The 27,723-nt window shown below is 40.2% G+C and overlaps 2 protein-coding genes across 9 annotated transcripts in view; both read right to left on the bottom strand.

Moving 5' to 3' along the window:
• DNAJC6 (DnaJ heat shock protein family (Hsp40) member C6) overlaps positions 1 to 4,185 on the bottom strand; it is a 70,115-nt gene extending 65,930 nt beyond the window's left edge. For all 4 annotated transcript variants that reach the window (XM_078392955.1, XM_078392957.1, XM_078392956.1 and 1 more), the window contains exon 1: positions 3,958 to 4,185. In XM_078392955.1, the coding sequence (XP_078249081.1) occupies positions 3,958 to 3,979 (22 nt within the window). In that variant the 5' untranslated portion in view covers positions 3,980 to 4,185. The remainder of the gene's footprint in view (positions 1 to 3,957) is intronic.
• Positions 4,186 to 22,409: 18,224 nt separating this feature from the next.
• The window catches only part of AK4 (adenylate kinase 4), a 32,689-nt gene continuing 27,375 nt past the window's right edge, over positions 22,410 to 27,723 (bottom strand). For 3 of the 5 annotated variants that reach the window (XM_020806085.3, XM_078392960.1, XM_020806083.3), the window contains 3 exons: positions 27,235 to 27,407; positions 24,614 to 24,732; positions 22,410 to 22,955 (listed from right to left, as the gene is read on the bottom strand). In XM_020806085.3, coding sequence (XP_020661744.1) covers positions 22,841 to 22,955; positions 24,614 to 24,732; positions 27,235 to 27,407 — 407 coding nt within the window. In that variant the 3' untranslated portion in view covers positions 22,410 to 22,840. Of the gene's footprint in view, positions 22,956 to 23,071; positions 23,157 to 24,613; positions 24,733 to 27,234; positions 27,408 to 27,723 lie in introns of all 5 variants that reach the window. The other 2 variants (XR_013544963.1, XR_013544964.1) reach the window with 2 other exon arrangements.

Raw genomic sequence — 27,723 nt, 5'->3', positions numbered from 1 at the left:
CCCAGAAAACAGCAGGCGGCCATGTTTTTTTCCTGGTGGCCATTTTGAAATCGCTGATCAGCTGTGCAAAAATGGTCGCTTTGCGATGATCGGTCATCGCAAAGCGAAAATACCCCATAGGGAACATCGCATCGCAAAATCTTCATTGCAAAGCGATTTCATCACTAAATGAAGCGCTCACTAAGCGAGGCACCACTGTAATGCCTAAATCTGACCTCAGGACACCATGGTAGCATAACATTGGCAGGGAAGATTTTACAACATCTGTAGTTCTGCTCTTCACCACTGTTCCCTGAGCATGATTGCCCAAAGCACCCACCACTATTAGCCACCTAACAGGATCTAAATCTTGAAGTTATTTAAGACATTCTGTGGTAAATTCTTTGGGGACTGCAGCTTGCTGTGTGTCCACGGCCTTCTGTAGGTTTCAATATATCCAGAGAATACCAGCAATGAGAGATGGGGAAGCTGGAATTGAAGCCACAGGTCCTACCCCCATTTCCATTCACTTTTGTACATAGCCAATGCAGGCACAAACAATGTGCATGTAACTGTACAAAGCGGTTCTCAGTTTTGAATCCCCAGATGTTCTTAGACTAAAACTCCCAGAAGCCTTTACCACTGGATCTGCTTGCTAGGATTTCTGGGAGTTGTAGTCCAAGAACATCTGGGAACCAAAGTTTGGGAACCACTATCTTAGATGAATGTATGGTGATCGGGGTGGGGCCAGTAGATGTAATCTTGACCAGACTTCATGCACTCATCTTCTTTAGCTTACTACCTACATTTTATACTAGACTAAAATGATCAAAAATATTATACTAATCTATTCAGGTGGATTCAGGCCAAAATAGACGTGATGGTAGCATGTCAGTGAGTTTAAAGCTAGATCTGAGAACATGTCATAGAAAGCAGGAGTAGGAGACTACTAAAGGAGTGGGCATACTGAATCTTACCTTGGAGGAAATACCTAATCAGTTATCTGACTTCATTTTCCATACAGATCTTGCCTTGATGGAAAATAGCTCAGTGGCAGAGCATAATCCAGCTTCAATCTCCAGCATTGCACATTTTAAAAAGCAGTGAGATAACAAGTGATGGGACAAACCTCTGACAGACCTGTAGGAGAACTTCTGCCAGTAGATATGGGTGGACTGATTGGCAGATAGTTGTCTTTGCCATAAGGCAGCTTCCTATGTTCCCAAGATTAGGGCTCACCAGTTTTGAGAAAAAGCAGTGCTTGGAAATGTTAATTGTTTTGAACTACAACTGGCTGGGAGGTTCTGGGAATTGTAGTCTGAAAACTAAAACTTCAAAATGTTGAGGAAAGGGAGTCAGTTTTAAAACGGAGAATGTAAACCTGGGACACATTTGGGAACTGAAGACCCCAACCACTTAGATAAAAATAATCACTTTGTGGTACCTTCACCATATTCTTGCTCATTCCCAACAAGTATTCTTCATCTTTGGCCCCATAGATTATTCATTCCAGTAATTAATCTAGCAGAGAAGCTGTGTTGTAAAGTGAAAATCTTCTCATTCAAAAGTATTAAAATATTAAAGAGCACCTAATACATTAATTTTAAATATGATGGCATTGCTAGTGTATTTTGTGATGGTAACAGTAGCTACTCTTGGCATCCTTAAAAGATACACTGTATGTGATATGGAAGCAATGTAATCAGAGGTAAGCCCCAATGCACCCAGTATAGCTCATTTAATGTGCAAGGGTGGGCAAACGACAGCGTTATTGGACTGCACCTTCCCATCAACCCTAACCAGTGGCCAAGAATGCTGGGAGCTGCAGTCCAAGAGCATGAAGGACACTGCACTTTTCCCAGCTCTGCATTACAACCTAAATTCTGTCATTGATAATATATCATCCGTATTACAATAGTCGAACCAAACAAAGTGAAGCCAGAGAGAGAGAACCATGCCAGAGGCATCTTTAAAATAAGAAATAAGTTTATGTAATGCAACCTGGTGGCTAAAGCAAGTGAGTCATGTTCTAGAATGCAGGGAAAGTGTCCCTAATCAGCAGCTGGGTGACTCACATGCTAGGCAATGGAGGACCATGATCCTCTCCTAGGCAGATGCCAAACAGGTTCATTTAGGGTCCAGAAAGCCCCCAGGTCATTAAGTCCACTTTGCACATTGAGAAAAATCAAGTTCAACATTTTCCAGGCTGTACCACCACAGATTCGGAGAGTACAGGACTGGTCACCCATTTAAAAACAATATCAAACCTCCCTACACCCCCCCAAAAAAAAACTAATATGAGGAGGGTTCAAAAATCACCTATATAATTTAATATGCTGGCTACATAAAGTTAATGCTGAAAATAAAAAAAAAATTGTAAATAGATTCCATTTCCTTATAGACTTCAGTTGATAAGGATATCTGGCCAATTCCAGCATGTATCTATAGCAGTACTTCACATGATGTGTAGGCATATACTTAAAAATGAATTACTTCATAAGTCCTAACATAACATGAGACATGTGAAGTGGTGTTATGTCTATTTTAATGTGGTGATAATTCTGTATTAGCGCTACTCACAAAAAGTGTGGGGTGTGAGTGAGTGGGATGGAACCCCATAGCTCAACATCTAGGCTTGAGGCCTAGGCTTTCTTTCTGCTGTGAGGATTAATCTTTGGCTGAGTAAAACCCGTATGTGGAACAGATTAGTTCAGCCAGCAATTAAACAAGAGTACTTGCACACAGCCATTGGCATGCAGTAAAAACAAAAGAGCCAGATTTTTCAAGGGCAAAACATAGTTTCCCCCTTAAAGGTTCAAAAGATTTGTGAACGTTTTGTATCGGCTGTATTTTGGAAGAGAAAGAGACAGATGCTGTCAAAGCCGGCTAAATATAGCACGTCCCTGCATTGTCTGTTCAAGCTGCTGCATGTTGGTAGCATCTAAATTACATGAACCGATAGGAAGAGCTTTTCCCATGAAATAAAGCTGTGACTGACATATACTGTTCCCTTCCTGGAGGACTAGCGGAAGATGGAGGCCTCAGTCTAAATTCAGGATTTGCATTCATACTGTGCACATCGCTTTTGCTAGGCTGAGAGATGTTGAAAATCTGCATAAAGCAGTATAAATCAGAAGCACCGCAGGAAAAAAATAAATCTTTCATTATAAAATTTTGGAACAACCTGGCTGATAGCATAGAACATCGTTGGTAATGTCATGTCACTGCATCAGGAACATTTGGATAACATTTAACCCATCTCCCCTCCCTCCTTTTGGTTTCAGTATTTCAGGTTTCAAAGCAGAAATAATATCACATAAATATAACACGATTTGTGATTGGGGTTCATTACTGCATTTTCCAAAGGAGAAAACAGTGTTTGATCTTGGAATATCACCCTGATATAGCTATGAAGGTCAAAATTATGCATTTATTCTGATAGGCTACATACTTTTAATATTGTTTTCTCTTTCAAAAGGAAGCAAAGTCTGCTTTATCTACTACTGCATCTATAGCATGTGCTGCTGATAATGTTTTATCCTAGCTCTATCCCTTATTTAATTTTTTGCTCTTATTAGTGCAATCAGATAGCACAAAAATAAACCCGAATATATACTGATATTGGAAGCAAGCCTTAATAGGACAGGTGAAAGGAACTTTAGTGAGGCAGTGACACATCCTAAATTCACATGCATGAAATAGTCAGTTTGGCATCCTCACTTGAAGAAGAAATGTGAAAGGTTTCAGCATAAGAAGGAGATTTCATGCAAAGTCTTCCTTCAGCATATTATATAACTGTGTTTGTTTTCAAACAGGGCTTCTTTGCATTCAAAATGCAGGATGAGAAGGTGCAATTTCAAAATGATTACTCAGCAAAATAGACTGTAAATAATCCTATATACTGCATGTATATATATATTCATTAGGCATTGTCTCAATGTAACATTGTACATTCTTCTCATTATAGATTTTTCTTACCTTTATTTTCAGATTCTTTCATTCTCCCTTTCCTCTCCTTGCTGCAGCTCAGCAGAAACAAAAAAAACCACAATAACCGGCTGATTCCTGAAATGCTGACTTTTGATTTGTCATTCACTGCCAGTCATAGGTCACGAAGGTTGCGTTCCTCCGACCAGAGTAGTGATGTGGTAATAATTTGTACAAACGGTATACTGTGCTTGGTTATACTTCGGATTATAGAAAATCAGAGGAAGGATGAGGATGCAAGAAGACATAACATATTTTGTAAAATCTGGCATGGAACAGGATCTGGATTCAAAAGGGTTTCTATCAGTTCATTTCTGCAGACAATGTCCCACTATTTGTGAAAAAGAAAATAATAATCCAGATTCTTTTGTTAAATTGATCAACAAAAGAGGACAAAGAATTTTTTTTAAAAAAGAAGGAACTTTTTTTGTAACAAGAAGTATTTTTTGAAAGCTAGAATCTCTTTATTTTGGGAAATCTAGCTACTTCATTTCCATCTTAACTCATTTTCTCCTAAGATAGACACTATTATTCCCAAGCCTATTAGAAAGCTGCTTCCTTCAGCAAACAACCTGAAATGAAAAGAAAAGAAATGTACCAAGGGAAGAATAAAGTATGTTGACTTCTATCATATAGTGGGCACAATGTTCTCTTGTTTATGTCTGTTTTAATATCCCATTATGCTTGTCATTGTGTATCCAGTTTACCCAAAATAAAGCATAACATAGAACAGTTCCAGAAGCATGTGGGCTATTCTTTCTGTGGAGTGACTTCTCTTTTACTTTACTTCTGGCAGTAGCTTAAATACAGTATTTCTAAGTTTTATAATTTGTATAAAAACAGCCAAGAAACAGGGAATCATTTCTCGGTATTTCCCTAACTGCATCAAGTTCTCCTAGTTTCCCAGTCAAGTGTAAATAAAACAGGAGAAATTGATTACACTAGAGGGTAAGAAATTCTGATTTGATCAATTTAGAAACGCTTCACCATCTTTTTCCTAACTGACTATCTGTCACACTCTAACTGCCTTTCTGGCACTCCCAGTTCTGTTGACTCTGCCCCTCCTGTCCTGTCATAGGCTCCTGTACTAGACCTCTAAAATGACTGACAGGAGTGACATGTGGGCTGTCTGCCACAGCCCTCTTGTCACTCCTTGCTATTCTTTGGAAGTCTGCATTCAGTTTTCTGTAACTTTCCCTATCTCCCTTGCATTTTGTTTCCCTTCTCTTCTCTATTTGTAAGGCCTTGTTGGACAGCCACTTTGCTTTCTTGCATTTCCTTTTCTTTGGAATGGTTTTTGTTGCTGCCTGCTGTACAATGTTACGAGCCTCCATCCATAGTTCTTCAGGCACTCTGTCCACCAAATCTAGTTCCTTAAATCTGTTCTTCACTTCCACTGTGTATTGATAAGGGGTTTGTTTTAGATTATATTTGACTAGCCCACTGGTTTTTCCTACATTCTTCAGTTTAAGCTTGAGTTTTGCTATAAAAAGCTGATGATCAGAGCCACAATCAGCTCCAGATCTTGTTTTTGCTGACTGTATAGAGCTTCTCCATTTTTGACTGCAGAGAACGTTATCAATCTGATCTTGGTATTGCCCATCTGGTGATGTCCATGTGTAGAGTCGCCTCTTGTGTTGTAGGAAAAGATGACCAGCTTGTTCTCTTGACAAAACTCTATTAGCCTTTGCCCTGCTTCGTTTTGAACTCCAAGGCCAAACTTACCTGTTGTTCCTTTTATCTCTTGACTCCCTACTTTAGCATTCCAAATGCTTTCTTTTACATCTCTTGAAGCTCCCACCATTCAGCATTAACAAAGGAATCCATGTTCTGGGATTATGAATATGAAAGAGAAATTTCTCTCTATCTACTTTACCCCCAAAATGCATCATTTTATACGTGTCTATCATGGCTCCCCTTACTTATCTAGGCTAAACAACTCCAGATATTTTAATCATTATTCAAAGGGGAGTGTTTTCATTCTCTATCATTTTGGTTGCTCATCTCCTTTTTTTTCTTTTAAATTTTTATGCCATGTTCTAAAATGCATTTTCTATAAAATACTTGGCCCAAGGCTATGTAGGCTGGCTCTTCTTGAGGAAGATACAGTAGAATAGCGATTCCCAACCTTGGGTCCCCAGATGTTCTTGAATTAAAACTCCCAAAAGCCTTCACCACTAGCTATGCTGGATAAGATTTCTGGGAGTTGTAGAAGACCAAACGTCTGACCTCTAGCTCCACAACTCACTAAGTTATCCATCCAGCTTCTAAAATATGGTATGGCAATAGCAAGGCTATCCCAACCTTCCCTCATCTGATGCCTTCCTGATGCTCTCTGGAAAGCTACCCTATGTGCAGCACTGTCTTTGTGACAAAACAAACAAAACCCTAATTTCTGTGTGTCTGAAACAAAATCTTAGAATTAAAAAAAAAAAGACAGTAGGAAATATATTTTATTTCAAATTTAACCTCTTTATGGCTTTATCATACTGACTTGAAGGTTTTTCATGTGGAATCTACATATGCACAAATATTTCTTTCAATTTGTAAGAAACACTTCTTGCACAGAAACATTTACACAGACACACTTAGGATCAGAACATAAAATAATTCATTTTATTTAATCACTTCGTATTTCAAGGTGCCATTTATGCATATGACACCTTCTGGACCACAAGAGGACACATCTCTATCCCAAGCAGTCTTCTGCCTAAAAATAAAAGGTAAAGGTTCCCCTTGACATTTTAGTCAGTCGTGTTCGACTCTAGGGGGCGGTACTCATCCCTGTTTCCAAGCCGTAGAGCCAGCGTTTGTCCGAAGACAGTTTCCGTTGTCACATGGCCAGTGCGACTTAGATTCGGAATACTGTTTTACCTTCCCACCGAGGTGGTCCCTATTTATCTACTCGCATTTACATGCTTTCAAACTGCTAGGTTGGCGAGGAGCTGGGAGAAAGCGACGGGAGCTCACTCCGTCGTGTAGATTCGATCTTACGACTGATGGTCTTCTGACCCTGCAGCACACAAAGGCTTCTGCGGTTTAGCCTGCAGCGCCACCACGCCCCCCTAAAAATAAATTGCACTAAATTCTTGAACACATACGTACATATGTATGTATTCATTGTGTAATGCACAACAAAGTTGCATAGATGTCGCTGTGAAAAGAAACAGGTACAAGAATGATTTCATGGAACATGCGTTGAGGGTTTCTTTGTTTTGGTTTGGTTTTTTTTTAAGCCAGGATAATCGTTTCCATATTTTAAAAACCTATATGACAAAACATTTTTTAAAAACCTGTACAATTGATGGACATCAGGGTTGTAGTGGAAGAGAGAAGGAGAGAAAGTTTTACAGTACTTTGGAAGCCTGCAATTAGGTCTATTAACCCTTTCTGGACACTTTTTTGGTTCTTTTCTTTCTCAGGAATATGCAATGAGATAATACATATGATGACAGCTAAGTAATTTTGTGGTTCTTTTTCTTTTATTTGGTGGTTCTGTCTCAAAAAAAAAAAAGAGGGGGGAAATAGGATGATGCACCATATTATGGCAGCTCCACTTTGCCTCCATGGGGGTCAGAGCAAGAGTAGCAGCGGTACCTGTGAAAAAGATAAATGGGTCTTAGTAGTCCACAAGATGATGATGATGATGATGATGATGATGATGATGATGATGATGATGATATTATTATTATTATTATTATTATTATTATTATTATTATTATTATTATTATTATTATTATTATTATTATTATTATTATTACAGCACTTGGTTGCATCAAAGGAAGTATAGAATCTAGACTAAGGGAAGTTAGATTACCAATCCATTGCTTTGGTTAGACCTCATCAGGAACACTGTCCAGTTCTGGGCACCACAGTTTAGAGAAGATCTCCAGCAACAGAAACGTTGCAACCCCACCCAGTCCACTTAGACATATGCATGTTGTTGTTATGTCCCATCAAGTAAGAACTGACTTATAGTGACTTTAATTGGGTGTTTAAGGTAAGTGATATATTCAAGGAGACGTTTTATCAGTTCCACTACCACCACCTCTTGAGTTTCCATGGTGGTGGCGGCTGTTATGTGCCATTAAGCCACACTTGACTTCTGGACTAGATGGGCCCTTGGCCTGATCCAGAAGGGCTGTTCTTATGTTCTGGCAACCCCATGAATGAGAAATCTCTGAAGTGTCCTGTCCTCAACAGCCCTGCTTAGTTCTTGCAAACTCAAGCCTATGCTTCCTTTAGGGAGTCAATCCATTTTGTATTCGGTCTTCCCCTTTTCCTGCTGCCTTCCACCTTTCCCAGCATTATTGTCTTTTCCAGGGAATCTTGCCTTCTCATGATGTGCCCAAAGTAGGACAGCCTCATCTTCAACATTTTTGTCTCCAGAGATTGTTCAGGCTTGTTTCGTTCTTGTCTTTCTGGCAGTCCAGGATATACTTAAAGCTCTCCTCCAGCACCACATTTCAAACAAATCATTTTTTTCCCTGTCAGCTTTCCTAACTATCCAGCTTTCACATACATGGTGACTGGAAATATGATAGTGTGGATGATCTTGGTCTTGGTCTCCAGTGACACATCACATATTTGGTGCTATGCTCTAGTTCCTTAATTGCTGCCCTTCCAAGTCTTCTGATTTCTTGGCTGCAGTCTCCATTTCGACTGATAATTGAATCAGGATATATAAAATCTCTGACTACTTCGATTTCTTCATTGTCAGCATTAAAGTTGTGCAGTTCTTCTGCAGTCATGATTTTAATTAATGTCCAGCTGCAGTACATGGTAGAGCTGGGGAATCGAACCCAGGTCTCCTGAGTTCTGTTCCATTACTCTGTTCGCTATGCCACACTGGGTAGCCAGATACTTCATTTATGTACAGTATATGTAATTAAGAATAAAATGTTTGACCATTGTTTCATTGGGAATGCATGACTAGCAAGCATGCATATTAGCAGATGGGTGGTAGAATGCTGGGTGCTGGGCTAAATACTAATCAGTTTGTGTTTAGATATGATGAAAAATGGCAGTCAGGCAAAGGGAGTCAGTGAAAGTTAGTCAGATAGTCCATCTCTGGGTGGTCATGAAAAAGGAGTCAAGTGATGAGTCAGTGCGAGGTCTGTGGAATTAGTTAATTTTCAGTGTTAAGTAGTGGATAGGGAAGTACAGTGGTGCCTTGCTTAACAATGTTAATTCATTCCAGCGAAATCGCTGTAGAGCGAAAACGTCGTAAAGCAAAATAAAAAAGCCCATGGAAATGCATTGAAAACCCCTCAATGTGTTCCAATGGGCTGAAAACTCACCATCCAGCGAAGATCCTCCATAGGGGCGGCCATTTTTGCTGCTTGTAAAGTGAGGAATCCATCCAAAAACACAGCGGGGAGCCATTTTAAGCAGCTAGCGGCCATTTTGAAACCCGACAATCAGCTGTTTTTGATCGTCGTAAAGCGAAAATCGGTTCCCGAAGCAGGGAACAAATCATCGTTAAATGGAAAAAAACCTATTTAAAACATTGCGATCGCAAAAACCTAATCGTCAAGCAATTTCATCGTAGAGTGGGGCAATCGTTAAGCGAGGCACCACTGTATGTGTTAAAGACAGAAAAATATATACATAATTGTTTTACCTTTCACTTTAAATACCTAAGAAATTATCCTTTTCTTCCTTCAATTTGCTTGTATCCCCCTCCCATCCCTTTTGTTTGTTCCTGAATAAAAGTCCCCTCATTATTTATTTTTAAATGTCAGTTTAAACGTATATTGCAATTAGGAAAGAACTAATAAAACACCCACATCTATTCAGGCTATGCAAAAGCCCGAGCTAGATTTTATATCAAAAAGACTTTTTCACTTAGCAACCAAATTAAATATAAATACCAGGGGCGAGGAGGCGCTGGCTGGCTGTCAAGTTGAAAGGGTGAATCTAAATACTTTTGAGAACTTGGGGACAGTTGTCCTGAGACTAACAGCAAACCTAGTAGCTCTAAGGAAGATGTGGTTAGGTTCAGGGTGAAGGTGCCAGTGAAGTCCCTTTGATTACTTCAAAAGCATGGAACTTTCTAGCACAATGTTTCCTAGTGTTTTCTGGCTGGGGGAGTGAGGTTGCAGGTTGCCTTATATGCTTTGCAGTCCTTGTTAAATAATTTCTTCCTTGACCTATCAGAGCGGGATATTAAAGTTAGTGTGCATGTGTATGTTTGACCAGATAGGCGGGATATAAATAAATGAATGAATGAATGAATGAATGAATGAATGAATAAACAAATAAATAAATAAATAAATAAATATAAACAGGCCCTTGTAGGGAGAAAGAAGCCTGTACTTTCTGAGAAGGGATGATTTTACCCCATGAAAAATGCCTTCCTGTGCAAACATGGTGTGGGGGTTGCAGGTTACTTGGCTACGTAAAAGGGGTTTGTGCCTGCTCTGGTGGGATGATAGTGAGAAGGGACACCTCCCTGGGTACACTGCTAAGAGGAGTGCAACAAGGATGGCAAAAGGTCCAGAAACCAAGCCTTGTGAGGAATGGTTGAAAGAGCTTGGCGAAGACAGAAGGGTGATATGGTAGCCACCTGCAAATAAGTTGAGGGACATCACATAGAAGACGAAGCAAACTTGTTTTCTGTTGCTTCAGAGGGTAGGACAAGAAGCAATGGGTTCAAAATTGCAAGACAGGAGATTTTGCCTGAACATTAGGAAGAACTTGACAGTAAGAGCCATTCAACAATGGAATGGACTGCCTTTAACAGTTTCTAAACTGGAGTAAATGTCCAGCTGTCAAGGATTCCTTAGCTGTGGATTTTGTGCTTTGGCAGAGGGTGGGGCTTGATCACCTAGGGGTTGCATCTTAGACATATCTTTGGTTACTCTACAGCCAGCCCATTTGAGAAGCTGCATAGGACCACTTTGTGTTCCACTGCCTGAATCACAATGTCTGGCAGCCTCCTCCCCCCATCCCGCCCCAAATATTAGCTGGACTTCTGTATAATGGGCAAGAACCTTCTGCATCCCACACTGGATTCATGAATAAACCCACCAACATTATATTGTGGATATCACAGGCAGTAGAAAATTGGTCCCCTATATAAGGCAAACAATTTAGAATGAATAAAGCAAGCAAGCAAAATCTAATTTATATAATAGCTGTGCAGAAATATCTTTCCCCTAAGCTGCCATTTCAAACAAACATAATCCTCTTGTTAAATGTAAGCTCCTAGTATGTTCTTTTAATTCCAACATGGTAATTTTTCCACTGCTGTTCTTCTGCATCCATGACTTCTATGGGTGGGTGTCGCTGAACACCAAGGTCTGCATATCTATCTTAATGAAATTATTTGCTTTTTCAGATGATTACAAATTCAGTCTTTTGGTCGCTTTAAAGATATCAATAGTTTTGAAACTGACCTCAGTATTCTGTCCTAAGACTTAAATGCTGTTTACAGTTTTTATTTTCCTTATAAAATCAGTGACTTTTACACTTTTAAATAAAGGTCCCATAACTTTATATATTTTTTTAAAAAATTAAGTTCTTCCTTTTATAATTAAAGCAGCTTGAATAATACATTGTTATCATTTCAACAGTCATTTGTGGGTCTGTATCAAACTATATAGAAACTCAAGTGAAATTCAATTTGAGCATGTATTCTTTTGCTGTAACTTGTAATTAGAAGGAATTGAAAAAAAGTGATTTGGATTTTCCAGCCATATGTCCAGAACTCCGTTCAGTATACTGTTAAAAAAAATCAGGACAATTTACAGTGGCACATTATATTGGGAGCTGGGCCTATAACGTATTTATTTTACCATTTGTGAAGGAAAGACTTATCATCATAGAAGGATAAGAGCCTTAAAGTAATAATCTTATTATTAACCTTCTGCCCTTATAATGCTAGAGAAAGGCCAGATAATAAAGTAACACAAGAACAACCTAAGTATATGCATACAAGGGATCTGCAGAAATAATCTGGTAGTGATAGGGACACTTGATTAATGAAATGTATGGATCACTGACCTGGCTTTAGCTTTTAATTGTATACATTTAGAGAAATACCAAGTTTAGGATTCAGGGGGAAGCACCTTCCCTTCACCCTCTGGCACACTCATGGATGCATATTCTGCTCTTTCCTCTTTCAAGCTCTCTTTCTCTCACACTCATACATATACATTGTTATATATTATGATCTGCTTCCTGTTTGGGACAATATTACAGATAATTGTACTAAGCTACTTAGCACAGTTTCCTACAGCTCAGTATGTAAGTAATTTCACAGGTTCATGCTCTGGGCATATTACACAGAGCATAAATTTTCTGCAGAATTTCATAAATCTAAATTTATTTATTCTTTATTTTCATTTATACACCATTCTTCTCTTTAAGGACACCCTGAACATGCACAACCAAGAAAAATACATATAACAATAGAATGCTCCATGTAAATGATGAAATGCAATAAAATCTACCAATAATGCAAACATTAACGTATGAAAATGCATGCCACATAAATGATAGAATAGCAGTTTCTAACCTCTGATGGTTCACCAAAACCACTCTGCCATACATCCCCCCCTGAATCCCCACAGGGACGTCATAAAGGTAAAGGTAAAGGTTCCCCTTAACATTTTTAGTCCAGTCATGTCTGACTCTAGGGGGCTGTGCTCATCGCGTTTTCAAGCCATAGAGCCAGTGCTTGTCCGAAGACAGTTTCCGTTGTCACGTGGCCAGCGTGACTAGGGAACGCCATTTTACCTTCCCACCAAGGTGGTGTCTATTTATCTACTCACATTTGCATGCTTTCAAACTGCTAGGTTGGCGAGGAGCTGGGGCAAAGTGAGGGGAGCTCACTCCATCGCGTGGATTCGATCTTACGACTGCTGGTCTTCTTACCCTGAAGGATCTTTTTCAAATATATTCAAACTAGACTGCTTTGAGTATTGGTACCTTTAGAAGGCTAGTTCCAGGTGGCCTTAGTCGGAGAAGGGGCTTATATAGGTAGAGATGGCTCAGTAAACACATAGGTCACAAGCCCATGTAGGACTTTAAAGGTACAGTGTATCACAGAAGTGGGTACACCCCCTCACATTTTATAAATATTTTAGTATATCTTTTCATGTGACAACACTGAAGAAATGACACTTAGCTACAATGCAAAGCAGTGAGTATACAGCTTGTATAACAGCGTAAATGTGCAGTCCGCTCAAAATAACGCAACACACAGCCATTAATGTCTAAGTCACTGGCAACAAACGTGAGTACACCCCTAAGTGGCAATGTCCAAATTGGGCCCAAGTAGCCGTTTTCCCTCCCTGGTGTCCTGAGACCCGTTAGTGTCACAAGTCTCAGGTGGGCTGGTATCGCTCTCATTCTTTTAGACTGGTCACTGGAAATTCCACATGGTACCTCATGGTAATGAACTATCTGAGGATCTGAAAAAACAAATTGTTGCTCTACATAAAGATGGCCTAGGCTATAAGAAGATTGTCAAAACCCTGAAAGTGAGCTGCAGCACGGTGGTCAAGGCCATACAGTGGTTTAACAGGAGAAGTTCCACTCAAAACAGGTCTCGCCATGGTCGACCAAAGAAGTTGAGTGCCTGTGCTCAGCATCATAGCCAGAGGTTGGCTCTGGGAAATAGAGGTATGACTGCTGCCAGCAGTGCTGCAAAGGTTGAAGGGGGAGGGGGGGAGTCAGCCTGTCAGTTCTCAGACCATACGCTGTACACTGCATCAAATTGGTCTCCAGGGCTGTTGTCCCAGAAGGAAGCCTCTTCTAAAGCCTCTTCTTTGCACAAGAAAGCCCTCATATGGTTTGCTGCAGACAAGCAGACTAAGGACATGGATTTCCGGAACCACGTCCTGTGGTCCATTGAGACCAAGATAAATTTATTTGGTTCAGATGGTGTCAAGCGTGTGTGGCGGCAACTAGGTGAGGAGTACAAAGACGAGTGTGTCATGCCTACAGTCAAGCATGGTGGTGGGAGTGTCATGGTCTGGGGCTGCATGAGTGCTGCTGGCACTGGGGAGCTACAGTTCATTGAGGGAATCATGAATGTCAACATATACTGTGACATATTGAAGCACAGCATGATCCCCTCCCTTTGGAGACTGGGCCGCAGGGCAGTATTCCAACATAATGACCCCAAACACACCTCCAAAATGACCGCTATCTTGGTAAAGAAGCCAAGAGTAAAGGTGATGGACTGGCCAAGCATGTCCCTATTGAGCATCTGTGGGGTATCCCGAAACGGAAGGTGGAGGTGCGCAAGGTCTCTAACATCCACCAGCTCTGTGATGTTGTCATGGAGGAGTGGAAGAGGACTCCAGTGGCAACCTGTGAAGCTCTGGTGAACTCCATGTCCAAGAGGGTTAAGGCAGTGCTGGAAAATAATGGTGGCCACACAAAGTATTGACACTTTGTGCCCAATTTGGACTTTGTCACTTAGGGGTGTACTCACTCTTGTTGCCAGTGGTTTAGACATTAATAGCTGTCTAAACCTTTGGCTGTTTAGTGAATGTAAGATATAGCTGAATGTGATCAGCATATTAATGACACCCAACCACCCCGACACGGGTGATCTCTCACAGTGATCTTATGTATACGTAGAGCAGCATTGGCGCTAAAGCCAAGTCCTGCAGGACTCCACGTGATAATTCACAAGGAGCTGATAGACAGCCTTCTACCATTATTCTCTGGGCCCTATTGCAGAGGAAAAATGAAAACCACTGCAGCAATGGTTCAATAAGACCCAGGTCTCTCTCAACACGTCTCTCTGAAATGTTATTCATGGCTGGTGCTCATGAGAAGATTCTTGTCATAGCTTGTGAGACATGACAAAAAGTTAGTCCACCAGCAAAAAAAGGGCAACTCATCATGTTCTCCTTCTCCAATACAAAATAGACAGATCAGTGAAGGGACATAGTCACATAATGTGTTTATTCATCTGCTCCCTTCTACAAAATTGGCCATTGTATATATGTAAATATAACTTATTCTCAAACCTGTCCTTTATACTAGATTCTGGTGACTAGAAGGAAGAATGGATAGGCTAATAATAAGATGTTGTTTTTTTCTGTCAGCCGATCTGTTGTTCATGGTATCTATTTCTTCCTTTTACAGTCTTATGAATTAAGATTATAGCATCTTTTAACTTATCAATAACAAATGTTTTTGTGTGTGATTCAGAAAACAAGGAAACCTATCTTCATTATTTTTAAAAACTGGGTTCACCAATGAATTAGGCTAATGATATGGTACTCACTAGAGAAGACAAAAAGTAAGTTGAGGATAAATTTATTTACATGTATCAAATAGTAATACAACTGTGGAATTGTACTGGAGGAAAGAGAATGACTCCCCCCCCCCAAAAAAAACCACAAAAAGACCCCACCTCCTCAATTACATGGAATACATACAAAAACTCATCTCTAGAACTGTTGGTTAATGCAAAAAGCCTCCTTACTTCTGATATACAGTCATGACAAAAAAGAGGAGCATAAACTTTAGATATTACATCAGATTCACAGTAAAGTGCCAGCATCGTGAGGTGAAAATGTGATTCTTGGAAAAAGCAAAGACCATAACAATAAAAAACAAACCAGCAGTAACATCCGAACAGCCTCTGAGTGGCATGTGCTTTCTGTTCAGTTACTCAGAGCAGCAAAAAGAAGGAATAATTTTGATATTTAAATATGCAAGTTTTGAAAGAAAAAAACAAAAACAAAAAACAAAAAAACCCTACCTCAAACAGCAATATAGTATTTTAAGACTGGAGCTCTTTTCCTCTTGCTACAAATACTAATTCTGGAGCTGAGCCTGCTTCATTTCCAAGATATCCAACAGACGGGCATTAAAAGAGCTCTTCTAAGTATATGCATACACAAAGCTTCTCCAGTTTCATGCTCACAGCTGCAGCTCCTCACAGTGCCTTGCAGAACTCTGTGGAAGGCTTCCTATTGACCTAGTACATAAATTTCTGCTACACTTTAGGAAAAGGACAGGTCTGCATATCAATCAGTCCCTTTTCAAAGTGGCTAACAGCCTCAAAATAAGCAGACAGAATGAACGGTAAAAGGGGCAGAAGACCCCACGAATTGCAAGTATTGTATTTCAGATTATATAAAGACTTGCAACAGAAGTGAAAAACTCTTTCAGCATCTCTAGAATGTTCTCTTGCCCCTCAAAAGCTATGCAGGACAATTGGTTAAAAATATACTTATACCCTTTGAAAAGCAACAGGAGCATAGAGATTTATCAAATTAATCACGTATCCTGACCTGAACTTTGACCCTACTGCTAACGGTACTATTTGCCCTCAGTTTTCAGTTCTAGCTGGTGGCACAGAAAACATGAAGAAACCCAAAAATATATTCAAGATCCTCTTCTAACATATAAATTACTATTCATAGGCAAATATAGAAATAGGTAAGAAAAGGTGCAGGCAAAGCAATAACCCAAGCCAAACTCAATTAAGGAGGGTGAACAACAAAATACAAATGAGCCAAAGCATGATGGAAGCCCCTTAAAAGTCATGTATGAGTAGAAGATTGTCCTCTCACAAACAACAGCTGCAGGCTAGCCTAGAGGTCATGTCAAGAACATAGAAACAGTTCTCAGATTCCCACAATAAGAATATTCAGTGGGATTCTCGGACGCCTTCTACTCTAAGGTTAGAGTGATCAATATGCAAATGAGTGAAGGAATCTTCTAAGGCCACTCGATCAAACCACTTGAGACAGACCTGAAGGGAATGGCTTCCTGAAAAGTCTTCCTCCAAGCAGACATTGGAAGCCCACAAGACAATTTGACAGCTCCTACCCATGATTATATGAAACATTCAACATATCAAGTGATAGCTGCTCCTTTCTAGAAAAAAAAATCTGTGTCATTTATCTCTGATTCTTTGTTATATATACAGCACACTTAACACTCAGCCTTTTCTATACATTGCACAGAAAATGACTTCCTTTTTTGTTTTGTATCTGCTGCATGTACAACAGTTTTTAAAGCTTTCGATATTAGGAGAAAGGGTGACCACCTGAATGCCTTTGTGACATTCCCGATGGTCACGGAGGTAACCACCTCATCCAGAAGCAGCCATAGTGAAAGGTAATTGGATTAAGCTGAAAACATTGATCATTGTGTCGGCCTTATATGGAAGACCCCCACTGCACATGTCACAACACCTTCAAAAGGCTGACAACAGAGTTTCACGAGCCTGGGCCATCACTGTATTGCATAGACATAAAACAATTCCTTTCATTAAAAATGTGAAAAGTAGTTGTGCTAGAGTCCAGTATTTGGGTTGCATGTTTCCACATGGAATGTCGCTTTTCTTGGCTTCGGTGGAAGATCATACCCACAAATACTATTATCTTGGCTCCAGTCCACTACTTGCCCATTCCTGCTACAGTATAAAACTCTGAGAAGCACTGAATCTAAGCAGTATTTCTTTCTTCGACAAAAATTGTGATTTATTTCAAATGCTTGTGTATTGGTGGTTTTGGGAAAAATGCTTACTGAATGACCTATTGTGGCAATAAAATACATATGGGTATTGCATTAAATAGTTCAACATTAAAAGCCACTGGCACCAGATGGTGTTTGTAATGGACAACATGAGAAATATGATCTACAGTGGCAGCAGGGAAACTTATTTTAGTTGAATTGTTGTACTTCGTTAAATTTGATCTTTATTGTATCCTGATAGTTTGGGTTGCAAAGCATTTTTTTAAAAAATCATAATAGATAAATGTTTGCAAGGTATGATTTTATGCAAAATGAAGATTACAGTAATAGGGTTATGGGTCTAGCAACCAAAATGGTTGTATAATGCCTATGGGTGTCACCATTCCAATATATCCAGGAGCAAAAGTTCTACTGAACATCAATACACGTGCATTGTTCTGTGTGACAGAAGTTTCTACTTTGACCTGAGCATTTGAGGACACTTTGCTCTGATGCAAATTGTTTGCTCACAACTGGATGGAAGGGGAAAATGTGGCAATGACTTACCAACCTGCAACTGTTCGCTTACAAGAATATAACTGATCAATAGAACATGCCCAAATTAAGAAAATATCAGTCTAAACAGACAGCAAATTGGTATTGTTTCAAAAGGTGAAATTTAGAAGATCAAACTAACATTGCTGAAGTATATCTACTCCAGATCAAGACCTACTGGGTTCAACAGGACTTGCCACGAGGTCCCACAGAATTCAAGCCAAAATCTCTACTATGCATATGTTTTCTGTAAAAAACAAAAACAAACAAACAAAAAACCCAGGACTTTTACTAAAACAATTTCAAACTGCCTCTTAAGTTTCAGAAGAGATAAATATTTAAAACAATAGAAAATGCCATGTCTACATTGGGGCTTTGTTAATTCTACTGTGACAGCAACAATTCTATCATCCGTTGTTCCTGTGAAGAACCACCTGATATGTGTGTGTACACATGCATACACAAAATGGCCACAGAAGTTAAAAGGTGTTTACTCCATTTTATTGTGTATGTGAAAGCCCATTTCCAATAGCTCATCTCACTTTTTGGAGTCAGGAAGCTTAAGCTATATAATTGTTATCAAACGAGAATGATAAAAAGAAAAAGTGTATTAAGTATTAAATCAGATTAATTTATGTAAGATACATTCTCCTTTCCCCTCAAATAGGGAATAAGAATAAGGCAACTTGAGGAAATTAGGATCAAGGCAGAGTAACTGCGGGTGTTGTCAAACATGACAAATTGAACAGGACAATGCTAAACCTCCCTAGATGGCCATCTAGTGCCTCCACCTTGATATATGCACAGAAAGTGGGCACAGATTTGGTGCTGATGGTTTTGGCATTGTCTACAGGCTCAAAAATGGGGCATTTCAGAAGTAGCACTGCATCCATAGGATCCAAAGCCCTTTCCTGCTCCAGCAAGTCTGGGATTGTGCTGTTATCCCTGACTGCCTGGATTCAGCATAGGCAATTCCTCCCCTTCCTCTTTAATTCAAAATGGAGAGGGGAATAAGACAAACAGAAAGACAAGATACTGTATATGAAGGGCTGAAAAGGCCCCTCATTTTACCTCTGGCTGGTGGAAGGAAGCTGAGCTGCAGAAGTGGTGGAGTAGCTACTATTTCATTTTCCCAAACCCACCGCCCCGGATTAGAAATGCCCTGAAAGTTAACAATATTTACATCCAAACTTTGGAAAGCCACTGATGCTCAGGCTGTTGTAATGCACTATTTACTTAGCTAGTTTCAAGACCTTTAAGAAAATCTGGATATGCCCACAAATTTTTGATTCATACATATAAAAGGAAACTAGTTTTTAATTTTTGAATGTGTGTAAGTTACTGTACTTGCTCTTCTGTTGATCAAACAATGTGACTAAGGAAATGATAACAAAATATATGAAATGAAGTCCTTTTGGGACATTGGGCATTGATGGTGGTCCATGTGGACCCTGGAAAATCCCAGGACAGATAATTTATTCCTGGACCTGCCAGCTGCCCAAATGCTCACCTGTAGCAATAAAAATAACCAGTGCTTTTACAGTTGTGCTCTAGGGCAGTGGTTCCCAACCTTGGGCCTCCAGATGTTCTTGGACTTCAACTCCCAGAAATCCTGGCCAGCAGAGGTGGTGGTGAAGACTTCTGGGAGTTGTAGTCCAAGAACATCTGGAGACCCAAGGTTGGGGACCACTGCTCTAGGGCAATGGTTCTCAAACTTGTTCTTGGACTGCAACTCCCAGAAATCCTGGCCAGCACAGCAAATGATGAAGGTTTATGGAATTTGCAGTCCAAGAAAATCTGGGGACCCAAGATTGAGAATCGCTGCTCTAGGAAACCTTAGAGTTCCTTGGAAGGTTACTAGAAGTCTCAGGGAGAGATCGGCGACAGGAGACGAGCTTGCTGATCACTACTTATCTCCCCATCCAATGCAAGCAAGTAGGAAGATACAAAAAGAAGCACATATTCTTGGACACAATCTTCATCTCACCATGAAGCCTAGCTAGAACCAACAGGTCCTGCTGGTGTCACACAAATATAACCTGAAATCCTATGTAAAGTGCAGACCTTCTTGCACCAAAAACACAGGAGCCCCCTTGGTCAATTCAAAGTAGAAACTCATTCCTTGGGGAAAGAAATTCCAAACTACTCTAAAAAGAAACTGAATGTTTACATCCAACTTTTGATCTAAAAATATCTGGTTGATACTGCAGTTAGTGAGACACGTAACAGTACATAAAATCAAGAACAAAACTGCAATAACTATGAACAGATACAGATAATTGAGCAGCTGTCAAAGAATGTATGCATAGATTTTTTTATCCAGAGATTTCATTCTTACCCTCTATTTCAATCTGTTTCTAGTATATGACACAAGGCAATGTGCAAGGAAAGGGGGAATATATTGAAACAGCAGTACAGAGCCATAGATGTCACTGATCAAAGGGGGAACTCTGCAAGAGAATAGTCCCTACTCACACAGAAAAGACCCTAGCTATGAAGTCAATACAAGCCACCTTCTAGAGCAGCAGGAAAAGGAAGCACAAGAAAACCAGATCAACTTATGAACTTAGGTAAAGGTTCCCCTTGACATTTAGTCCAGTCATGTCCGACTCTAGGGCACGGTGCTCATCCCCGTTTCCAAGCCGTAGAGCCAGCGTTTGTCCGAAGACATTTTCTGTGGTCACGTGGCCAGCGCGACTAGACACAGAACGTCGTTACCTTTCCACCAAGGTGGTACCTATTTATCTACTCGCATTTTTACATGCTTTCGAACTGCTAGGTTAGCAGGAGCTGGGACAAGTGATGGGAGCTCACTCTGTCACGTGGATTCGATCTTACAACTGCTGGTCTTCTGACCTTGCAGCACAGAGGCTTCTGCGGTTTAACCCGCAGTGCCACCATGTCCCTCTTTATGAATTTATACCCTGGTCAAATGAGGGAAATGTTCTCTGTTTCTTCTGATACTTTCCATATCTCTGCTGTGTTGATTTACAGTCATGTGGTATATACACCAGCAACTTCCAGTGGTACCAATATATTTCCACCTATTTGAATCATTATGGCCAGCTATATCATGGTATCAGTTTATTTTTTCTCTTGCTTCAAGGGGCAATTTAGCAATCAATACATCGATATATCAGGAAGGGGGTTCTGTTTGGGAATGGGTCTTCTGTTCCACTGGCGACTCTTGCAGAATCAAATTGCACAGAATGAACACTGTACGGCTGTTTATGGCACACGCTTAGCAATAAGGGTGGCAACCACTGCCTATCAATACACAGGCTGGGGGGGGGGGAGTCCATGCAGCATACTTTTGCCAACATACTGGCCGTGATTTTTTTAAATTGATAAATGCATTGCAGAAATGGTGGCCATCTTCCTGGCTTTAATTCTGAAAAAAGCAAGGCAGGTCATGCACACAGGCAATCCCAGTAAGGAATGCACTGGTACAACAGAGGTACAAAATAACACAACCCTCCCAACCAAGGGGAAATATTTCCCCGCTTTTACCACTGGCCAGGAAAATGTTTCTATCTTGACTGTGAGTTATGTGATCAGAAAAACAACAAACTAACTGAGGGGAAACTAGAGAACATTTCCCTGGTGTGACCATGGCCTTATTTGGCTCAGCACATACTACATCTGTATGTTTTGCACCTGTCAGCAATCCTGACATGACTTACACGGACAAACCTGGTATGCAGGTCAAACAGTTAAGGACGTAAATCAGCAGCAGTTCCCAAAGCTGTGGCTAACGGTATATTAGCCTCTTTAGTCATGAGTAGAGATGGGGGTATTTGCATACGAAAACCAATATCCTCCCACAGGTGGAAACAATGAGGGGTTTTGGCACTGCCACTGGCTCCACAAAGCCTTCCTATCGCGCCGTTGTCCGCTTTCCATTACTTACTCCTGGCAGCAGGCGGGATGACAAGCCTCTCTGCTAGGTCACAGAGTGGCTAATCCATTGCGGAGAATGGCACGATAGGAAGGCTCTGCGGAGCCGGCGACAGCGGTGAAATCATTATTTCCACCTGTGCGGGGATATTCGTATTTGAATACCTCCATCTCTAGTCCTGAGAATGTGTTGCATACTGTACCAACATTCATCTGGACCTGACATTATCCTTCACTACATAACCACTTTCCTGGAGATATTTTTTGCATAGGTAGAATATGCAAAAGTTATCAGAGACTGCACTGGCTTTTATTGACTGGTTGTAGCACTGTATATTATTAAATTATTACATTTACTAACTAAGTAGTGCAACTGTTCTTGGATCCAGAGCAGGCCACTTCCACAAAATCTACAGGATGGACTAAAACCACACCACCAAGTTTGGAGGGGGGAAGGTTTCATCATTACACAGCAGCATTTTGTAAGATACTTTCTGTTATTGGTGTTCTCTAAAAGCCAACATGTTAAACAACTATGATTTTCATTCACCATATACTAAACACTCAAAAACACATTTATTGTTTAACCTATGCAATGCAATATAGTTTCCAAGCACTTGTTGCACGGAAGATACATCTAGCGAACTCTTTTTTTAAACTACTGTGGAATGTTAAATAAATCCTTTCAAAACATTCATAAAACATTCACGGTATGTAGAAGGCCCAGTTCTGTATTCCTGCTCAGGTACATCTGTTTCTGCATAACCAGTTAGAACTACTTGAACTCCATGCACAAATGCTTTATCTACTTAGAGCCAGGATTCTGTACATTGCAATCTTTCAACCAGGATGGGTTTCCACAGTTATTCTCCAGGAGAAACCAGGAACAACAGCTCTTTTTTTAAAGGGGCAGAGCACAGATACAGCACACCATAAACAAAACAAAAATGTACAGTATCAATTTTCATCCTTGTTCTGGAGATGCTTAGTTTGCTTCTTCTGCTTGGATTGGACGAATCTTGCTGGCCACCAGTGTGTACACATACGGCCAGATTTTGTTGGTCTCAGTCCCAGAAAATGAGTGCAGGATCCCTCTGCTCCTAAAATATGGAATAGAAATCTATATAAGCCAAATGAAGAATTTTAGGAAAAGCCAGTACTACAGTTGAACAAAATAACTATTTAACACAGAAAAGGCATAGATAACAATACAAACCAGGGCTGACTCACATCACACTTTGTGGGGTGCATTCCTTTTCTAATAGATGTGTTCAGACTTGTGACCAACTCATAGACAACATCTAAAGCATTTTTTAAAGAAATGTGATTAGAACTTTTAAAAGGATAATTTCACATCTTTATTTAGGCAGCACCATGACAACCAATTCTAGATGTTTTTTCCCCAAACTAAATTTAAAATAAAAATTAATGTAGGCATAAATATTTTCCTCCGTATAGCAAATTCTGTAGTACAGAGCAGCAGCTTCTTAAATGCTTATGGTCCTTATTTTGAAAGATTCCTCCGAATAAACATTTTAAATAGCGACTGCCATCTCTCTATACACAGCAAAGCATATCCAGTTATGACATTTAGACACTGAAATCTTCATGTAGGACCCATGTTTCCTCCTACAAATAAGTACCTTGTATGCTGGAATTTTACAAAATAAAACTGGGCTTTGTATGATTGAAGCAGAAAATGCCCTTATTCCTCCAGAGTGGCTTTGCAGGTTAAAACAGAATGCAAAAAAAAAGTGATCTCTGAAGGAATTTCCCATCATATAGTCTTACATCTCAGAACAACGATCACTCAGGGAAGTATATGGCCATCACTTATATGTTGTGATAAAATGTTGGTTATGCATTAAGTCTCATGTACAATAGATAAACCCTTTATTATCTGCTCACAAAAACAAAGGTTTGGAGAAGTTATCTTTTAAAAAAAATCTATAATTGCCATAATCCCCTAGACAACACAGTCTTGCAAAAGGAACAAAATAAAACAGAATATTAGCATATTTAAGAGACTAGTAGCCTGTATTTTCATGCTGACTGTGAAGAAAGTGAAGCCTGGATACCCAGGCATCTAGCACCAGAGCCACTAGGTTTTGTTGTTATTGTTAAAACCTACCTTCTACCAAGCAAACAGACAGCAGGATGGATCTCTCCATCTCTCCTGCCACCTGGCAGCATTTTGCAGAAGATAGGGTTTTTCCTTGCTATGTGACTAGCACCAAAACCAAACAGGTTGCTAGAGGAAGCATAGATCTGTCCGCATGGTGCTGCATGGAACTCCTGCCTCGTGGCGCAGTGTTAAACCGCTGTACTGCAGCTAAAACTGTGCTCACGACCTGGGGTTCAAATCCCAGGTAGCCGGCTCAAGGTTGACTCAGCCTTCTATCCTTCCGAGGTTGGTAAAATGAGTACCCAGCTCGCTGGGGGGGCAATGTGTAGCCTGCATAATTAAATAGTAAACCGCCCAGAGAGTGCTTGAAGCGCTGTGGGGCGGTATATAAACAGCACGCTTTGCTTTGCTTTTTCTAACCATGAGATAAACTTCAAAACACAAGAGGTGTCTTAACAATATGGGACATAGACAGGTTTCATGGCCCAAAGTATACAATTATATGTCTTCCAGTCAAGGTGAAGAACTGTCAGAAACTGATTTCGAAATAATTTGTGATCTCTAGTAACATAGCACACAGGATTTTGCACCATTTTAAAGACATACTTCTGTAGAGTTTGGACTCTGACTTACTTGTACAATTCAATCACAGGTTTTGCAGCATCTTTGTATTTTCTTAGTCTGGCAGCAACAGCTTCTGGTTTATCATCCTCTCGTTGGATTAATGGTTCACCAGTAACATCATCAACACCCTGTTTAACAAGATGGATGTGCAAAACAAGCACATATAATATATCCAAGACTGATTATGGCATGTAAAGAATACTTGCATTTTAAAACTTGTCATTTTTAAAAAAATCTCTTATTTCTGGCCTAATGTTTACATTACAGAGGAACTGTTTTGCTGCATTTTCTCCTCCAGCTATACATATGTGATGAAGTGGCAAAAAAGAAAAAGAAAGAAAAAAAGGCAAATGCAGTATTTTTTTTTTTATACAATAAACCTACACTGTCCAGATCAAGGGAAATAAAAGTACTGCTCTATTCTGCTTTAGTCAGACCTTTCCTGGAATATTGTGTCCAACTCTGGGCATCAAAGTTTAAGGAAGATAATGACAAACTGAAATATGTCCAGACAAGGGTGAAAGATCTGGAACCCTTCAGAGTGCTGTCCTCTGAAGATCCCGGCCACAGAGACTGGAGAAACGTTAGGAAGAACAACCTTCAGAACACGGCCAAAGAGCTCAAAAAACCCACAACAACCATCTAAAACCAAGCCTTATAAGAAATGGTTGAAGGGGCTGGGTATGTTTGGGCTGGAGAAGAGAAGTCTGAGAGATGCTATGATAGCCATCTTCATGAAGAGCTGTCATGTGGAAGATGGGGCAAACTTCTGTTTTATAGCTGTGTGGGGTAGGGCCAAAGTAAAGGACTGAAATTACAAGAAAGGAGATTTCCCCATAATGTTAGGAAGAATTCCTTAACAATAAGAACTATTGGACGATGAAATGGACTGCCTCAGATGGTGGTGGACTTTCCTTCATTGCCGTTTTTAAAATAGAGGTTAGATGGCCAACTCTCAGGGATGCTTCATCTGTGGATTTTTTGCTTTGGCAGTGGGCTGGATTTAGCAACCTCTGTGGTCCCCTCCAGATCTATGGTTCTATGATGCTATGATTCTATATGAGCATTTTCCCTTCTACTGTCTTTTATCTGGAGTACAAAAGGGAGTAACCTCCAGCTCACACCTAGTTAGGGAAGGATCAATTCATGGCACAGTAGTTAAAACCGCTGTACTGCAGTCAAAACTCTGTTCACAAACTGGGGTTTAATCCCAGGTAATCAGTTTGAGGTTCACTCAGCCTTCCATCCTTCTGAGGTTGGTAAAACAAGTACTCAGCTTGTGCAGGGGGCAATGTGTAGCCTGCATTATGCTTTAAGCACAGAGAATGCATTAAGTCCTATGGGGTGGCATATGAGCAGCATGCTTTGCTTTTTAACAACCCATCTCACTTTGTGCCTGCCTGCTGGATCTACCAGGCTTCCTTTCCACTTCCGACTGGAGTTCTCCTCTCAGTTGTCAACTACTGAGTCTAGTGCAAAGGTGGAAAATTGCAACTGTTTTACAGCCCAAATTCTTGCCCCCAAAAACCCTTCACTGTGAGCTGCACAAATCGATGGAAAACCACTAAAAAGAAACCCAAACCCTCAAGTTCCTTTTTTTCTGTTTTTTCCCTCAAAGGCTACTGGAAAATCACGCAAGACTCCCCAAGGTGAAAACAGCTGCTCCTGGGCAGCTCCAAAGTGAAAATATGTTTGTTTGTTTTTTAAAGGGATGCCTCTGGAATGTACAGGGAGGCTGTAAAAATGCCCCAGGGGCTGCCTTCTAGACAGATAAAAATTGGGGTTATTTCCTAAATAATTTGTTGGGTTGTGCTAATCGTTAGTACACAACTAAGTCACATGGATAACTCTTACAAAAAAGTTTTAGAATCTCTCTTTAAGGCTGCCCAGGCTGGCTGTTCACTTAAGATCATCCACTCCTAAAATAAACCGCCCTACATGCCTAGACACTGGCATTACACTACAAACCTTTAGCTATGTATATTCTTTTAAAGAGGAGCATGAGAAGCTTGCTTTCCCCCACTGGCCAGCTCCCCAACCACCCCCTTCCAAAGTTCAAGATCTCCAAGGACTGCAAGATTCAGCATTATCCAACATGGTACCCTTCAGATATCTTGCTGTAACTAGCATGCTGGTGGTTATAATCTAGAACATCTTAAAAAATGAACCTCATTGACAAAGGAGAATTCTTTCTGCACCTCACCAGTCAGGGACTAGGAATAATCACAGAGTGAGGGTGACATTTCAGAAGCCTGTGTGACAGGCAGCCCCACTTCTTGAGAAAATAGTACACAAAAGGGGCACTTTGCTACAGAAAATGTACATGTCCCACTTTACACCCTTCACTAAACAATGGATGGAAGGCAGCATTTATGCGAGCAAAAAGTGCAAGCAACATTTCTCTGATGTAGACAACATCAAAATGTAGTGGAGACGATTTAATTGTATTAAATTACCTTTTTTGTGCACCTATCCTATTTCTCCAAGATGTGCACCTTCTTCACTGCTTAGAGCTGGGCTATTAATTAGACAAAACTGCAAACACAATTCACCAGTCATGAAAAGCAGAAGCCATTTTTTAACTTATAAATTCACTGCTGTTAAGTAACATTGCCTAGCAAAAACCTTACATATACTTGAGGCGGGTTGAATTCCATATTGTACACTCTCCCGCTAGCTGGGTGAATCCAACGAGCACTTAAGCGGTCTTTCAGAGTCTCAAATGGGATGTTCAAGCTGATTACGAGATCCAGTTCACATATTCTGTCAAGTGCTTCAGCTTGACCCAATGTCCTTGGAAAACCTATAGGCACAACAGAAAACAAAGCCAATCCTTTAGAAAAGTGTGCCATGAGTCTGAGATTTTATTACCAACTCCCTCTGTACTTTTGTAAATTATAGATTTGAGGACCAGCCCACCTTCATAAGAGTATAGAACAATGGCCAAAGTTTAGGGGGGAAAAAGAAACTTATCCAACTCTGGACAGACTTATGACAATACTCCTGATGCCACTGCATCCAATGCTTGTGTACTGTGCCATCAAGTTGGAACCACCAGACAGCAACTCTAATAGGGCTTTCAAGGTAAGTGAGATATTTAAAGAATTGTTTTACCGCTT

This window comes from Pogona vitticeps, chromosome 4 (assembly GCF_051106095.1).
Source record: "Pogona vitticeps strain Pit_001003342236 chromosome 4, PviZW2.1, whole genome shotgun sequence".
Classification (NCBI taxonomy): domain Eukaryota; kingdom Metazoa; phylum Chordata; class Lepidosauria; order Squamata; family Agamidae; genus Pogona; species Pogona vitticeps.
The sequence above is the reverse complement of the archived record's forward strand: the minus strand, read 5'-3'. Positions and strand labels throughout refer to the sequence as shown.